This window comes from Equus przewalskii, chromosome 1 (genome assembly GCF_037783145.1).
Source record: "Equus przewalskii isolate Varuska chromosome 1, EquPr2, whole genome shotgun sequence".
Classification (NCBI taxonomy): domain Eukaryota; kingdom Metazoa; phylum Chordata; class Mammalia; order Perissodactyla; family Equidae; genus Equus; species Equus przewalskii.
The window spans coordinates 115,237,771-115,256,070 of record NC_091831.1 but is presented as its reverse complement, the minus strand read 5'-3'; the positions used below and the strand labels follow the sequence as shown (position 1 = coordinate 115,256,070).

At 43.7% G+C, this 18,300-nt stretch overlaps 1 protein-coding gene across 10 annotated transcripts in view; it reads left to right on the top strand.

Moving 5' to 3' along the window:
• Positions 1-17,073, top strand: part of MINAR1 (membrane integral NOTCH2 associated receptor 1) — an 87,929-nt gene extending 70,856 nt beyond the window's left edge. For 3 of the 10 annotated variants that reach the window (XR_011526166.1, XR_011526167.1, XR_011526156.1), the window contains exons 2-5: positions 1,405-3,755; positions 7,617-7,871; positions 8,229-8,294; positions 12,743-17,073. Coding sequence is in view for 4 of the 10 variants with exons in the window: in XM_070572956.1 (XP_070429057.1) it covers positions 1,455-3,755; positions 7,617-7,871; positions 12,743-12,940 (2,754 nt within the window). In the remaining 6 variants the exon portion in view is untranslated. Of the gene's footprint in view, positions 1-1,404; positions 3,756-7,616; positions 7,872-8,228; positions 8,295-8,936; positions 11,876-12,742 lie in introns of those variants that run through there. The other 7 variants (XM_070572956.1, XM_070572950.1, XM_070572965.1 and 4 more) reach the window with 5 other exon arrangements.
• Positions 17,074-18,300: the final 1,227 nt, after the last annotated feature.

The window sequence follows — 18,300 nt, the reverse complement described above, 5'->3', positions numbered from 1 at the left end:
AAGAAAAAAATAAAAATTACCTTTTTATAAAAAATAAGAACAGTGATTTAATGGGAAAGGGCATGACAGAACTTTCTGGAAAATGGGAATATTCTAGATCTTTAAAGGAGTTTGGTTACTACACAGACATACACATTTGTTAAAACTTCAGCAAACGCACACTTAAGATTTGCGCACTTCATTATATGTAAATCTTATGTTAAAAGAAAAACTGTAAACAATTATAGAGCTTGGGTGAATGATATGCGTGATGAAATATTTAAGGGGAAGTGTACAGATGTTTGCAATTTACTTTGAAGTGCATTTAAAAAATGAGATGCTTGATGAAGGATAGGTGGATACATATGTGATAAAGCAAATATAGAAAAATGTTGATGGTAGAATCCAGATGGTGCGTATATGAGTGTTCACTATAAAATTCTTTCAACTTTGCAATATGCTTGAAAATTTGCCTGATAAAATATTAAGGGACAAAGATTACTAATTCAGGAAAAAAAATCCATATTTACAATCCAAACATAACCACCATTAACGTTTTAGTGTGTACTTTTTTCTTTCATTTTCATTTCCAAGAACATATAATTTTATGTAATTAAGATCTTACTCCATATACAGATCTATTTTCATATTTTTCACTCAATATTGTATCATAGTTTTCTTTTGTCAGAAAAGTCTTCACTATGTAATTTTAAAGATGAAACTTACATATAGTAAAATGCACAGATTTTAGCACACAATTCCATGAGTTTTGACAAATGCATACAGTCATGCAACTAGCACCCCAATCAAGATGTGATACAGTTCCATCATCCCAGAAAATTTCTCTGTGCCCCTTTGTAGCCAACCCCTCACCTCACATCCAGCCCCTGGCAACCATGGATGTTTCCTGAATGTCATTAAAATGGAATTGTATAGTATGTAGCCTTTTGACTCTGGTTTCTTTCACTCAAGCACAACACCTCTGAGACTCTTGCATGTTGTTGTATGTACTAGTAGTTTCTTCCTTTTTTATTGATGAGTAGTATTCCATTATAAGGATGTACATTAATGTGATTTTAATGTTTGTAGAAAGTCATTATATATCATAACGTGTTTTATTTATGCATTCCCCTATTATTAGGATATTTAAGATGTTTTATTTTTTTTCACTATTATCGGTACCATCATAGTGAACATCTTTATGTATAAATCATCATCACTGATCATTTCTTTAAGGTAGATTCCTGGGAAGGGAATTACAAAGTCATATGTTATAAATCTTTTTTAAAGCTCTTAATGCATTTTTTATCATTAGAAAGTCTTTTCTTGTGTTTCTCTATGTGGTTCATAACAAGTTTGACTTAAAACTCCTCTGGTGTTTATAATCCTCTTTCTTCCCTTTTTTTCCCAATATTGTCCCTGTAGAACTGACTCAAAGTTTCAGTGTAGTCAGCGAGCCTTTGAAATTCTAAATCATGGAGGCCAGTCAGGAAACTTCCCTTTTCTTGGTGAAGATCTTAGAGGAACTGGACAGCAAGCAAAATACCGTTTCCTACCAGGACCTGTGCAAATCACTGTGTGCCCGCTTTGATTTGTCCCAGCTTGCCAAACTGAGAAGCGTGCTCTTCTATACGGCTTGTCTTGATCCCAGTTTTCCAGCCACATTATTCAAGGACAAGATGAAATGCACCATGAATAACCAGCAATCAAAGAAAATCATGGTGGCAGCAGATATTGTGACAATATTCAACCTGATTCAAATGAATGGGGGCGCCGCCAAGGAGAAGCTGCCCATGGGCCAGCAGAAGGTGCGCAGGAAGGAGGTGTCCTTTGAATCGTGCAGGTCCGACACAGAGATCTGCACCGCGGCCCAGTGTGAGGCCCTGAACTGTGAGCTGAGCGAGAGGCCCTTCAGCCGGGGCTACCCCACCAGACAGTCGTCCAAGTGCCAGAAGATGGACTGCAAGGACTGCCCACAGTTTGTACCTGCCTCCGAACCCAACTTCTTGTTAGGTGTCAGCAAAGAGCTGAAAAATCGGGCTGCGTCCCTGGACAGGCTGCAGGCCCTGGCCCCGTACTCGGTGGCCAGCCCTCAGCCCTGTGAGATGCAGCGAACCTACTTCCCCACGAACATTGAGAATGAGTCCATCTCCGATCAGGACTCCCTGCCCATCAGCCAGGGCATCAAGGAGACTTTCATTTCTAATGAGGAGCCATTTGTGGTCCAGTCCTGTGTCCAGAAGAGGAACATCTTCAAAGAGGATTTTCACAATCTGATGACTGTGGCCCCCAGTTTGGTTGGCCCCGCTAACAAGGCAGATGGTGAACATGGGGAACCACAGAGTCGAAAGGAACCCCACAAGACAGCTTTCTTTAATCACAGCTTTGAAATGCCCTACAACAGCCACTACCTGAATCCTGCGTATTCCCCTGTTCCTGACAAAAGGCGGGCAAAACATGAAAGCTTAGATGACCTTCAAGCCTCTACATATTTTGGACCCACTCCAGTGATGGGGACCCAGGAAGCCAGGCGCTATCCAGGGAGGCCGGGCAAGCAGACCCCCTGGCCAGCCAAAAGCTGGAGCCTAAACACCGAAGAAGTCCCTGACTTTGAACGGTCCTTTTTCAATAGAAATCCCTCTGAGGAGAAACTACACTATCCAAATTCCAGCAGCCAGACCCCCAATTTCCCAGCCCCAGACAGGCGCCCGGCTTACCTCACGCCAAAGGATCAACAGCTGATTCTCCCTGTTGGCTATACAGCAAAACCAAACGGGCTCAAATCTAAAGAGCTTTCATCCCCCGTTGACCTGGAGAAGCATGAACCAGTCAAAAAGTTTAAAGACAAGAGCATTAGCTGCACCAGCGGGCAGCTCAGCTCAGATACCAGTAGTGTGGGCACCCAGACTGAGCAGCATGTGCTGGAGCCCAAGAAATGCAAAGACTTGTGCACCTTGGGGCAGGGCAAGTACAGTGATAGGCATGCCATGAAGCAATCAGATGATGACTCAGAAATTGTCAGCGATGACATCAGTGACATTTTCCGTTTTCTTGATGACATGAGTATCAGTGGCTCGACGGGAGTGATGCAGTCATCTTGCTACAACAGCACAGGGTCTTTGTCTCAGCTGCACAAGTCAGACTGTGACAGTTCACCGGAGCATAACCTAACCAAAATTGCCAACGGGCTCACCAGCAGCAAAGGAGAAAAGGGCAACCGGCCTGAAAACAGCCACCACTCTGAAGAGGAGTTGAAGACCAGTGTGTGCAAACTGGTGCTCAGGATTGGTGAAATTGAACGGAAGCTGGAATCACTGTCAGGTGTTCGTGAGGAAATCTCCCAGGTCCTGGGAAAATTAAATAAATTGGATCAGAAAATACAGCAGCCCGAGAAGGTGAGTGTGCAGATAGATCTGAATTCCTTGACGAGCGAGGCTCCGTCCGATGAGAGTGCCTCTTCCCGTATGTTCCATACGCAGAATGGCTCCCATGGACCCAAACTGGAGAATACTGCCGACTGGTGCTGTTCTGATGCCAGTGGAAGCAACAGCGAAAGCCTTCATGTAAAGGCCTTAAAAAAAAGCCTCTTCACCAGGCCATCCTCTAGGTCCCTGACAGAGGAGAACAGTGCCACAGAGTCCAAAATCGCCAGCATCTCCAACTCGCCCAGGGACTGGCGCACCATCACTTACACCAACCGCATGGGCCTCAATGAGGAAGAGATAAAAGACAGAGGCCATGGAGAGAATAAGGACTGGCATCGAAACTCGAAAGAGGTAACTGACGTTTAAGCTCACATAATTGGGCACAAGCTTTATCATGGCCCTGGTGTATTTCCAAGCCTTGAATGTTACATTAAACAAGATAGAGGCCTTCCTTCCATGTGCTAGTTATCCTTCCAGATCTGGCAGGCCTTTCCTCTCCAAATGGAGAGGGCAGCATAAGCAGGTTGTTTGTTACACCAAGTTGTCAGTCAGCTGGAGCAGCACACACCGCCATGTTGCCAACAGGAGAGAGTACAGTTCAGATATTGGACAGGTGGTGGGAGACCTGATTTTCATGGAATGGGGAATGTATCAGAGCAGGTGAGCACCACCATGGATATCTTCCTGTCCTTTCTGAAACAACAGGATGCAGGCAAAGAAAATGAGGGAAATGACTTAAAAGCGGGCTAACTCATATGTCCCTTTCATGTACTTCGTTGCACAAGTCGTGTTCTATTTTAAAAGTTGGACTTTTTTCATTGTAAGATCAATAGATGATTAGTAAGAAAAGAAGATAGATCAGGAAATTATTCATTGGTCCACCACCCAAGCATAGCAACTCTTAATATAGTGTCTTCTTATAGCAACTCTTAATATAGTGTCTTCCTTTGCTTTTTAGATTTCTTTCCCTATGCAATTGTATGTTCTGTTCTTTTTGCGTGAGCTTGAGTGTTTCTGCATCATGATAGCCGACATCTCCCAGTCAGGTCTGGAGTGAGTGCACAAACGTACACTCACATTAGTTCTTTTTCTCATCCTCTGCAGCAAGGATGATTTGTTTCAGTGGAACTTGTGGCAGCTCTTCTTCATGGGTTACATGAACTCTTTCTGGTTAAAGTGGTGTAATTTCAGTTTGTTGCTTGTTTCAGTTCCCTTCCCTGATTCTAAAGGTCAGTGGACAGACCGTGGGGCCTCCTGAGATCTTAGAGGATCCAGCCATCAGAGAGAAAGAGCGAAGATGCTGTAGGCTGCAGACACTCAAAGCCAGAGCAGGAGGCTGGGTTCCTCAGATCGTGCCAAGAAATCAAAACTTGGAAAACTGGGCTCTAAGGAAGTTTTCAGGGTCAAAGTGGGGGTAAAGAGTAAATAAAAGAAGTGATTTTTTTCTGATCCCAAAGAAACCTCCTGTATCTGTGCTGGCCACTGCTCTGATCTTCTGTAGCCACTGACAGCATATGGTGGTGGGGAGAAACTGGAATGTAAAGCATCCCACTGCTCTGACAAGATGCCCAGCTGTTGGCCCTCTCCTCTGGGTCCACTGTCATTCTCTGCCAGGGTCTGCCAGCTTTCTGGAGGCCTGGGTCCTAGATAGCATTGAGAAGTGGGCATTTAGAGGACTTGAATGGTTAGACACCTCTATAGAAATATCAAGTTAAACTGAACTGGCCGTGCTTCCAATCTGTAAAATGTCAAAGCCTCATGCAATCACAGAAGTAGCCGAAAGCTTGAGAAAGATCTGCTTGAAATGCATAGTACAAAGTTGCTAATATTTGGGATGAGCTGTCTTCTTCATTTTGTCACCCTCTGTGACCTCATTTCTCCCTCCTGGTTTGTGGCTCTCATCCCCTCTGGGCTGGCACTTCCCATGGTGGTGACCAGCCCTGGCCCACCTTCTGAGCTTCAGTCCCATATCTCTAATTGTTCAAGGCCAATTCCCTTGGATGTCTACCCATGTGTCAAAATCTGCAGGTACCTACTAGACTTTTCTGTCCCTTCAAAGCCAGTGTTCCCTCTCACTGTCTCCGTTCTGGGGTCACCTTTCTAGCAATTCCCCAAACTAAAGAGGTCTCGCTGATCTTTGACTTCCCTCGTTGGCTCTCTCATATCCAGGTTAGCCACTAGACCCTGTGAATTTATCTTGAGTGATGTTTCTTGCATCTCTGCCTCCATTTCCATTTAAATCCATCCTCCCTCCCCTCAGTCCAGGCGCTTACCACATCCCACCTGGGCTTTTTGTGCACATTCATAACTGGTCTCCTTTACTTATCTTCCTCACCGTCTATCTTTTCTCATAGACTGCTGCTATGTTCACCTTCCTAAACTGTACTTGGTGAATGTGCGGTGGCTCCTATTCCCAACTCTTCTTTAGCTCCTCTTTGCTCAGTGAAAAATTTCAACCTTCTTAGCCAAGCCTTTAAGTCTTGGAATTTCACGTACTTCTCCCCAATAAGAAGGCTCTAATTCACCCAGACTGGTCCCTCTCTACCTTGACGAGTCTACCTGGTTTTCCTCAAAAATGCCATGCTGATTCCTTCGGTCACGCATTCAGTTAATACTAATTGAGCATCCATTATCGCCAGCCCCCATTCCACTGTCAAACCTTTCTTCACACGATTCCTCCATCAAGAATGTCTTGTCCACCTACTCTGTGCTGATCTAGATCCTGTGTTCCCCCCTCAATTCGTAAACTTCTGAAAGCTTTCCCAAGGATTATTGCTGATTTCTGATTTACAGCCATTCATCCTCTTTGTTCAGACATAGTAGATACAAACTTTTATTTTAAAAATGCATATTTGTATATACTGACTGCCAAGTTAGAATGCAGTGGAAGCAGCAGGGAGGCAGGCATGAGCTGCAGTGAAATTTTCCGTCTTACAGGTGAGAACAGGTTCAAATCCTGGCTCTACCACTTACTGCCTTTGCAACATTGGGTCAATCTCTTAACCTCTCTAATCCGAGTTCCAGATCCATAGTGGGGAGAATAGTAGTTACAACCGTGGAATGTTCTTGAAAAGATGAAATGAGATGATCCATGTGGCAATGAGCATAGCGGTGGACACACAGTCAGCCCTCAAGTATTGATAATTATGACTGCAGTAGCTGCCGTTGTCATTATTGTCATTGCCATCTGCCCACTCCACCTGCTCAGTGTGGGCCCTGCATGCAGTGGGAGTTCTATGAGTGTTGAGTAGCCATGACGAGCAGAATAAATAAAATCAGTGAAGCCTCTTAGAAGATACTTGGCTTTGATGAGTTAAAAAGTAAGAGGCAACCTCATTTCCTTGTTTGGGTTTGGCGAAGTTTATCCTGCTTCCCCTGTATCTGTGTCAGCAGTCTGGATGGTTTGGAAGCCCTAAATATCATGCTGTGTTTGTGTAAGAGGTTTGCTGAGAGATGGACGTGTGCTTCTGGTCTGGTCCATGTGTAGGATACACACACACTCACATCTCTCTTGCTTATCACACGCTCCTACGTAAACTCTCCCTCTTGTGACACCCCACCTCCTTCTCCTTCCCTTACTCATCAACACTCACCTCTGCTCACATTCCTGTTTTTCTTTTTCTTCTTTCTGTTGCTCACATGCACAGCTCTTTGTGCTATTTCATATGCACAACTTCATGTCATGGTATCTGTCCTTCTACTTGGTGGTAGATTTTGCTGGAGTGGGGGCTTAAAAATGTACATCACAGTCCCCTGCCCTCAAGGAGCTCACGGTCCAGGAGAGGAGACAGGCGGGCGAACAGGTGGTTACAGGTCAGTGGAACAGTGCTGGCCGAGGGGTCTGCACGCAGTCTTAAGTAGTCACATAGAGGGGCAGCTGTGCACCCTGGGGTAGGTTATTGAGTCTTTCTGGGCTCTATTTCCTTACAGCACAATGAGGGTTCATAATATTAGTGATGATGTGAGGATTAGAGAAAATAATCTCTTCCTGGCACAGAAATGGTAGCTCATATTCGTGCTATTATCATCATAGGCTTTTCTTGGAGAATTTCCCCCGGTACTGATTTACTTTCTATTTGTTTGTAAACAACTGCATTTGGTACCTGGCTGTCTACAGAGCTTAGTGATGTAAAGCTCGTGGCTGCCCAGTTGCACTGTGAAATCCGATGGCATCTGTGCTGCTTTTCTGGACTTCTCTGTGCCCCTCTGCAGGCAGACAGGCAGTACGACATCCCCTCGCAGCACCGGCTGCCCAAGCAGCCCAAAGACGGCTTCCTGGTGGAGCAGGTGTTCAGCCCTCACCCTTATCCCACCTCCCTCAAGGCCCACATGAAGAACAACCCCCTGTACACAGACATGCGGCTGACCGAGCTGGCCGAGGTGAAGCGGGGCCAACCTTCTTGGACCATCGAGGAGTATGCACGGAACGTGGGTGACAAGGGCAAGCTGACAGCCCTGGACCTGCAGGTGAGCCTCTTGCTGACTGGGGCAGGGGGAACCCAGCCTCGCCCTGGCAGAAGCAGGAGTGGATCGCAGATGGCTCAGACCAGCCCACTCCCTCACCCCCAGCTCCCTGGGTCCCCACCATGGAATTCTGAATTTTAGTAAATTGTAGAGCAGAGATTTTTAACAAGGGGATTGCTACTTTGCTAATTTGTAAACATTTGGCAGTGGGAATGCTTGATTGACTGATTTCCTTTGGCCATCCTATTTGTTAACAATGCATTTAAGACTCTGTACCAAGCGCAGATTCTCATATTTGCTCACAAGACCTGAGCCAAACTGTTTAATGAAATACAAGCTGATTTCTCCTTCCATGTGTAGCACGTGGGATGAGCATATTTGTGGGAGCCAAGCTATGGATTATGTTTCCATACGGAGCAGTCCCAGGTAAGAGCCATCCCCAGAAGCTCTGTGAGTGCCGTTGTGGCTGGAGGGCATGTTTCTGTTCACCCACAGGCAGGACTGGGTTCTGGTCACACTTTTATTTTGATGGGCACCTTCACCCGGTTCCATTCACACCATGTCTATCTGTCTCCACATCACTGCAGCAGCACAGGAAAGACCCTGTCTCCACCTGTAGGCTTAGGTTTGTAGGCAGTGAGGTCGTAGTCCCAACAGTCCCAGTCATGAACAGGTCCCAGAATGACCATGCCACTTAAAGGGCAGTTGGAGAGATGCCAGTGGGGGTTGGTATGGCAATGCCCCCCAGAAATGGCCTCCCTCTAAAGCAGAGAGGGCTATGGGGAGGTGCAGCATGTTGGAGAAAAGAGAACTTTGGCTTCCAGCAGTGCTGGGTTCTAATCCAGGGCTGGCTCGTTTGCTGTGTGACCTGGAACATTACTTCACCTGCTTGAGCTTCGGCTCCCTCACCTGTTAAATGCGCATAATAATATCTAAGTTGTGGAGTCATTGTGAGAAATGAAAATAATGTATTTAAAGTACTTGGCATTAAGTAGGCACTGAAAAGGCAGTCAGGGCTGGTGAAGTGACACTGAAATCAATCAGTTCTCACGGTGCTTTTCACAGCAGGCTCTCAGGGCAAGACGCGGTGGCCTGTGAGGCAGGAGTTGCTATGGCCGTCTCCAGTTTAAAAATGAGGAAACTGTGGTCCTGAGAAGCTCGGTAACTAGCCCCAGGCCAAACAGGTCTAAATTCATCCTGGACTACCTGGCAACAAGTCTTGTGTTCTTTCTCTTCTGTTACCTCTCCACCATTTCATTTTTCTGTCGATGAGTGTAATGGAGCTTCATGTCACAAACGTGATGGCAGTGACGTTTGTTTATATTGGACTCTAAATGACAGCAATTATTGGAAGGGGCAGCTCTAGCCAGATCCTGAGAGCGAGGTTTGTGGTGGCAGCAGGACTGTCCCTGAGATATTCCTTGCCCCTTTTATCCCCTGCATGTTATGTCCCTGTGTGTGCTGCATGCCGCCTGTCCCTTCAGGCCACTTCCTCTTCTGTCATTGTCCTGCTGTCAAGCAGGCTAGACGAAGATTTGATTCTTCTGCAAGTGGGTCCCTGTGCAGCTGTGCCATGGGTGTCACAGGATGATCTATGGGTATTAGGATACCATGAGCAGCAGATGAGCCAGGAAGGACCTGAAAGTGTGAACTGCTCAACTAGTGGGATAATCAATATTTAACCAGTATCATCAGATGAACTTGAAAGGGTCAGATAAATTGAATGAGTCATAGATTGAGAAACATCTTTTTGAAGTTTGAGAGGAGGGAGCTGGGAGATTTTGTCCCTATAGATACATGCAGTTTTAATGTGCCAATGTTTATAAGCATAAAGACAAAATTATAAAAAATAAAAGCAGATCCTTGAGTTAGCTTTATGTGACATCACTTAAAAATACAAAGGATAGTTTATCCAGTTGCACAAAATATGAAGGAGCAGAGAGTTCAATAACCTTGTGAGGGTAATTGCAGCAAAGTGGCCTGGGCATCCAGAGCTCGATAAAGGCAGAGGCACTACCTTGTTAGTTTTCATCATTTTGCAGAAACTTAGGTACTGTCTTAGGGTACCTTCAGCATCTGGGCAATCTTCTTGGGGTCCCTTGCTGTCAAGATGTAGATTTGCCATCACTGGTGGCCACTTGAGGGTATAGGCAGAGGTGCAAGCCCTATTTTCATTTCCAGTGTTGGGCAGGCCTAATTGACAGTTGAGTACACTTGCCTGTGTCCCTTGAAACCTTGCTATTTCCTCTCTGCTACTTGGTATCATTAGAGCTTACAGTTATTGAAAAAACTAATTAAAAATAGTTTATTTCACAGGCTGAATCCCAGCCCATAAAGTGTATATAATTATGAAAGGAAGCCAGTTTCCTTCTGTCTGAGCTGGAGGGAACACAACAAAAGCTGACGTGTCATTTACACACTGTTTACCTCCTGGGCCAGACTTGGGAAGATTGGGAAGAATAGGTGGTTGTTTCAACCTCCACGGCCAGAGCCTGTCTTCAAGGTGCCAGGGTGGGGAGGGCTGGTACTTCAGCCTTCTGCCTGAACCCAACCCACCCCTGCAGACCAGTCTCCCAAGAAAATATGCCCATCTTGGATCCATCTCTCCCTTCTAGAGTGCCCATTAAATTGCTGAGGGACTTTCATACCTAGAGGAGCAGACTGATCCCAAGTGCCCATGGAGGGCAGAGTTTTGAGGGAGAGGGAGTTACAGCTCATGCATAAGGACACATAAGGGCTGGGCAGTAGCAGAACTGCCCTGGGCAGCTTAAGGAGACTGTGGCTTCTGGGACTCAGCTGAGGATGCTGTAGTAGGAGTTTCTTGCAAAGTTTGTAGGGTTGAACAGAGTACCCTGCATTTCCAAAGAATTTTCCATTATTGAGAGTGTCCTGTTTCTCTTGATGGGCATCCTACATGGCCAGCACTGCCTTCTGCCCCTCAAGATAACATGAAAAATTTGACAATAGCCTTTAAGCATTGTGCTTCAGAGAGGAAGGGGACCTGGGAGAATTTCCCTGGTTTCTAAGTCCCATGCTCTTTTCATTATGCAATGTTGTATAGAATATACTAGAACAGGAATTGGCAAACTCTTTCTGTAAAGGGCCAGATAGTAACTACTTTAGGCCTTGCAGGCCTTACAGCCTCTGTCACAACTGCTCAGCTCTGTTGTTGTTGAGGAAAAGCAGCCATAGACAATTTGTAAATGACTGAGTGTGGCTGTGTTCCGATAAAATGTTATTTTGGGACACTGAGATTTGAATTTCATATAATTTTCACATATTACGAACTATTGTTCTTCTTTGATTTTCTTTCAACCATTTAAAAATGTAGAAACCATTCTTAGGCTGTACAAAGACGTGTATTGGGCTGGAATTGGCCCATAGGCCGCATTCTGCAGACCCCTGTTCTAGAAGACTATTAGCAACAGGAGAGCAATAAAGCAGCCAGAGGAGTTCATGGCCCTTGGGTAGTCAGCGAGCGCCCCAGCAGAAGCAGACAGCACACTCAGAGGGGTAATGGGAGAGTATTACATTGGTGCAGGCAACATCTAGAGCCTGGAACAGGGAGAGGCTGCTGCACCCTTGGATCTTAAGGCCAAGGGAAAGGAGCTGTTTCTGAAACCCACTAAGACCCCCCCGGAATGGGAGCGGGTGCTTGACAGAAACTGAGCCTCTGCCCAACTGCAGCCCAGCAGGGAGGAACCGGGAGAGTAAGCACCCCATCCCACTGACTGAACCCACCTGGGAGCCCCCTGCTGCGTTTACATGGGCCAGTCTCCCGGGGCAACAGAACAAGGTGGATAAAAGCAGAGAACAGGTCTGCAAGGACAGGTGCAGGATGACCAGCATGGGTTAGAATCATCAATATTCCACCAATAACGTGGTACAACTGAGTTTTGTTAAGTTTGTGGAGGGTTTGTTTTGTAATCCTGTGTGTGTGTGTGTATGTGTGATTTTTAATGTGCCCATGTTTATGAGCCTTAAACAATCTGAGAAAATCTTCAAAATGGATATTTTGTTTGTGTTTCAAAGATTTAGGTGACCTCACTTGGAATGGCAATGTGTTGTTGCTTTTATGTGACACTTACATTATTAAATGCTTGCCGTAAAATGAGAACACTGCCTTTCTTTATGGAAATGACTGTAACTATTAACGGGGAATGGGACTTATGAGCAATACAGGTTAAATATGGTATTTCTCCTGCAGACAATTGATTAATCTCAGGGAGACTGGGAGACAAATGTCAGTGGGGACTCTCCCACTGGGGATGCTGCACCTGGCATGGGGATGGTCTGTCACCGGTCTGTAGGCCTTGACTTTGAGCAGTGGCCTGACTTGCTCAGACAAATGTTTGAAATTGAAATATTTTATGTTTTGTTTGAACTGCTTATCCGAGAGTTGCGTTTGATTTTTCAGTAGAAGCTTTTCCAAGGAACTGAGAACTGAATCAGAGCGATACAATAGTCTTGCTTCAAACAGCTCTGTTCTTCAGGACTGTTAGTGGAGAATATTTTTCAGACTTCCTCTGGCGGGGGCAGCCTATTCTTGGTTGTATATCCTTAAAGTTTAAAGTCCTGTTTGTCTCCACCCTATTTTGCTTGCTCGTGAATAGAGGAGCCATGGGGTTCCCTGTGTCAAAAACATCATGACATTTGCAGTAAGGGAGGGGCAGGTGCAGTCTGTGATGGATGGGAGCCTGAGTCACTGGCAGCCTGTCTCAGGCGGGGCTGGTGGGCCGTGGTGGATGCCTCGGTCACCTCTAACTGCCAGCTGCACACAATTCTTAGGTGCTGCAGGAGCGACGATTGTCAGAATGTCTTGGACCTTGTTGCAAGTGTTCACCATATTTCTGACATCTTCTCTTCACTTTTAGACACAAGAATCTTTAAACCCAAACAACTTAGAATATTGGATGGAAGATATTTATACTCCAGGCTACGACTCATTACTAAAACGTAAAGAAGCCGAGTTCAGACGAGCCAAGATCTGCAAGATAGCCGCTGTGATTGCTGCTGCCGCGTGCACAGTCATCCTTGTCATCGTTGTGCCCATTTGCACAATGAAATCATGAGCCTCTGGATGCAACGTTGTGTACAGCTTATGACTAGTAATGTCTCCCTCCGTAGTTTAAAATTATGCCGCAATGTGGCAACAGTTTGCTGAAATAGAGATGAAATCATGGAGGCTTTTCTGCAAATGCTGAAGATGGTGTTCAGAAAGTCTGCATTCTAGGGAGAAATCTACCTACCTATTAGCTTTGACTTAATTACATTCGGATACATTTTTACAAGTGCAATATCTTTTCTTACCAAAAGAATTGTAATGGACTACCAGTAGATACTAATTGAACTCCAAGAGAAAAACAAACAAAAAACTCCAGGAAGATTGATTGGATTCCTTCCATTTTGATGAGGTTTCATGCAAGGAATATGTTATACAGAAGATATTTAATACGTGCCTCTTTTGGAGGAAGCTAAGGGAGGTGGCAAAATGAGAAGGACGAAAGGAGAGATTCTATCTTCCTTAATGTTCCTAGACCATTGCAGGTGAAGGGACAGGGTGTCTGTCCATAAAGGAGCTTACTCCTCTGGCTCTTGTCAAGGGCTACCGACTTTCCGTTCTTGCCCTTCTGTCATCGTTCTGATCTTCACTGCAGATCTTCATGGGCGCATTCTGCACCTTCTTCCTTGTGCCCAGGGTAGGAAGGAGCTGAACTCCCAAAGCAGACATGGTGTAAAGTGCGCTCTCTCTGCTGAATAGGCCAAGGTCTTCGGGCCAGGAGACTTTCCTGTCCCCACCCCAAGACGGGAGAGCTGCTTGCTAATAATGTAAGGTCAATGTTTGAAAATCGCAGCCGCCCCGAAGGATCTCCCATTCTTGCTTTGGTGTGTGGCTTCCCTCCTTGAGCTTCTGTCTCCTGGTGGTACCAGATGCTCTGCTTCTCTCAGATGAGTTGAAGAATTTGGAACTTGTCCTTGTGCCTTGAAGAGCAGAGACAATGGGTAAACTTTGACACTCTAAATGTAGACCATGGTTTCTGTGCATCACTAATATCAGCCATTTCCAATGGCTTTAAAAAGATTTTGAAAGTGTGTCAATAATACGATACAGGCACTGAGGTGTTCTCAGCTACTCCAACATCTACTCCAGAGTTTTGAATACTTGTCAGCAGTGCAAAAAATATTATCTATTTAACCGTTTATCTATCTATATGTCTGTCTAAATACCTGATTTTGGTCTCTTGTCTTCTCTGTTAAATAACCTGAGAGTGAGATTTCTCCAGTGTACAGGAAGCCGTTGTAATTTCATTAGAATTTGATCTCAGTTTCCACCTGTTGAATGGTGCTTTGACACAATTGGACAGAGTCATTTTCAGCATTTGATTCTAATGCCTTGTTACAAGTTAGAGAAAAATGATTGACAGAAACTAGCTACCTTAATTAATTCTTCTGAGAACAAGGTGGGATATAAATAGATCTTGGTAGTAAAAATAATCACTCTGGATGATATAATAAATTCCTGAAAGAGAGGTTTAGGAAACTCCTCAGATTTTAAAGCAATAGGAGTCCAGCATCCATCCTAAAAACTTCCAAATAGTGCTTAGCTTGCTGTGTATAACTCTATTGTTCATCATAAGGGGTAGTCAGAACATTTCATGCTGTGAACAAATAAAGGATGGATGCTTCCATCTGTAGTGAGCCTTTATTTCTGGAGGTCTTCATGTTATCTGTTTCTATTCTCATGTTCATGTATGGATTTTTGACTAGGTGACTGAAACTTAAGCCTTAGTATGGAAAACTGAGGATTTATAATTGAAAATTATACATATATATATATATTACTGTCCATTGTCAGAATTTTAGTCTTTTGGTGCTCTGTTTTCACTTGGGCACGTTCAATAAGGTTGTTTCTTTCACCCCAAAGGGAATACTAGATTACCTTACTCTTGCCATGCCAACTCTCCTCCCAACCAGTATGGCTCTGTAACACAACCTAGTCCTACTATTCTCCCCTTTATCACAGATTAAGCTACGAGAGCATCAGAGATAGGTAGTTCCCAATCTTTTGCTCCATGATTTGCAGAGAAGTGGAGATGCTATTACCCAGGATAAGAAAAATCTTGTCAAATCCCAACCGGGCTCCTCCATTTGCCAGGGAGGATGATGGGGGATGTACCAAACCACTATTGCCACTGCCCTTGGATGAATCTATTCCTAATGGGCCTTGTTTGGTCCATGTGCCTAGCTACCTAAGGAGAGTGTGACTATAAGCCCCATCCCACACGTGGAAGGAAGGGACTCTGTAGAATTTTCTTCTACCTTGCATATCTCTGGAGGTAGTCAGAGAAATTTAGTCTTGCTCTAAGTCCAGTATAGCTTTAAAATTCCACTCAACATCATTGCCACGTAATGGAAACATCCAGACCTGGTAATACTCCTGGGAACCAGACAGTGATGGCTCAAAGGCAAGTGGTTTCCTCTGGAAAGGGGTCATCCTCAGCCTGATAGTTTCCAGTCTGCTGTCAAGTTATGGACCTGTGCCACAGCTTGAAGCTGATGGATGCTTGGGGTCTTGGGATCTAGAGAAGGTGAAGTTCACAGTTGGGTCCTTTCTTTCCATTGACTACAAGCTTATTAAAGCCTTCTTTCCCTGGACCCCATCCTCACGCTGGCTCCTCCATCCCTCTGTTTGCAGAATGGGGCAAGACCAGAGTCTGACTTGGAAGGAGACATCTACTCATCCCTCTAAAATTTACCTCTCATCTCCTGCTGCTATGAGCTCCCTGCAGGTGACATAGGGACTGGCCTATCTTCTGTACTGGGTGCCATCTCATACCACACTCTCTGGCATTTTCACATAGAGTATAATTTCCTGTGCCTGAGCCTAAAATCACTACACTATCAAAATTCACTTCATTTCTCTTGCATTTAAAAAATGAATACTCAGATGTTGTTATTTAAGGGATTATTTTGAAATCAGATATCCTTAGCCAATGATTAAATGCAGAATCATTTCATCCTCTTTTCTAGTCTGAATTTGCTTTGAACACAGCCTTGCAGAAAAGCAAAATAATTTCCCAGCTCACAGTTTTCAGATATTTTACACCAGTACTCCCTTCTTTAAACTGCAAATACAGTAAAGCAAATCATACTTATATCACCCATTAATAGCTGATCATAAATTGTTAGTATTTTAGGGCATGCAGCTATGTGATTGATATCTGCAAGGCTAGTTTAATAGATGTGCTAAAATTCACTGTTCTGACTGTGCCATAAGTTCTTTTCTTTTTTTTTAAGATTTTCACCTGAGCTAACAACTGTTGCCAATCTTTTTTTTTTTTTTTGCTTTTTCTCCCCAAATTCCCCCAGTACATAGTTGTATATATTTTAGTTGTGGGTCCATCTAGTTGTGGCATGTGGGACGCTGCCTCAACATGGCCTGATGAGCAGTGCCATGTCTGTGCCCAGGATCCGAACCAGTGAAACCCTGGGCCACCGAAGCGGAGCGTGCCAACTCAACCACTCAGCCATGGGGCCGGCCTCTGTGCCATAAGTTCTGATACTTTTATTGGAATCAAGGCGGTGCTGTTTTTGTTTACAGTTTATCAATATAAGAGCAACGGCATCTCTCTCTTTTTTCTTTTTAACAAAAAAAGCTCTGCCAACAGTAAATGATTCTGTTAAGTGGTCTAAAAATTTGTGAATGTTGAAATTCAACATAATTCATATTATAACCAACTTGCAAGAATATTGTGGTCAATTGTGTGAATACCAAATCAGCATATACTGTATATTGTATTACAGAAATTTGTATTTAAGGCAAAGATATTAGTAATTATTGGTATAATTGGGGAAAAGGGTATTAGTTATTTAATGAAGTAACAATGAGAAATGCAACAAACTTCCTTATTTATGCCTTATGAATAAAAGGGTTTGAAATGTAAAGTGAAGTTGTATGTGCGACACTCTAAAGGAACGGGGATCCGTGAAGGCAGGGACTTGTCTTTCCTATGTTTGTCTGTCCAGCTCTCAGCACACTCTTGGTGCTTGATCAATGTTATATAATACCAATAACTAAGCACATTTTTAGATCTTTTTTCAAATGGCTTGTGTGAACTTTGGTTAACGCACAATGGTTGGTTTGAAGCTATCATGTAAAATCTGCCTCTCGAAATATAATTAAAAATAAACAGAAAAATCGTAAGCTATCTTGCAATGAGATTTTATTCTATGCATAAATTGTAAGTGTTCAGTTTTATGCACAAATACTAAGTGTCCGGCTTGATGATTTTTCACAAATTGAACACATCCAAGTAATCAGCTCCCAGATCAAAACCAGAAGCCTACCTCATGCCCCCTTCTAGTTAAAACCTTGCAAAGAAAAATGATTATCCTAACTTGTAAGGGCGCATATTAGTTTTGTCTGTTTTTAGCTCTATGTAAATACATTCCTGCAATATATACTCTTTTTTGTCTATCTACTATCACTCAATGTGATGTGAAAAAAACATCTGTGTTGTTGGGTGTGGTTGTAGTTTTCTCATCCTCTTTGCACTGATGTGAATATAGCACAATTTATTTATCCATTCTGCCATTGATAGACATTTGGGTAGCTTCTGGTTTGGGGCTATGAACATTCTTGTATGTGTCTTTTGGTAAATATATGTGTGCATTTCTGTTACGGGTATACCTGGGAGTAAAACTGCTGAATCATGGGATATGCTTATGCTCTGCTTTAGTAGATGCAGCCAAAAAGTTTTCTAACATAGTTCTACTGATTTGCACTCCCATCAGCAGTATATATGGGCGTTCCTGTTGCTGTACATCCTGCTCAACAGTTGGCTTCATCTGTCTCTCATTTTAGCCATTATGCTGGGTGTGTAGTGGTAGCTCATTGTGCATTTAATTTGCATTTTCCTGATGACTAATGAGACTTACTACATTTTTGTATGTTTATTGGTCATTTGAATATCTTATTTTGTGAAGTGCCTGTTCACATTTTTGCCAGTTTTCTATTAGGTTGTTTGTCTTTTTCTTATTAATTTGTAGAAATTCTCTATATCTTTTGGATATGAGTTATTACTCAGATATACATTACAATACTATTTTCCATTCTGTGAGCTGCATTTTTTACTCTCTTAATGGTGTCTTTTTGATCAATGGAAGTTCTTTATTTTAATATAGAAATGTATCATTTTATTCATTATGATTGGCAATTTGAGTCCTGTTTAAGAAATCTTTGCAGAGCAAGCCCTGAGGGCCTAGTGGTTAAAGTTTGGCGTGCTCCACTTTGGTGGCCTGGGTTCAGTTCCCGGGTGCAGAATCACACCACTCATCTGTCAGTAGCCATGCTGTGGTGGTGGCTCAGAAAGAAGAACTTACAACTACAATATACACCTATGTACTGGGGCTTTGGGGAGAAAAAAAAAGA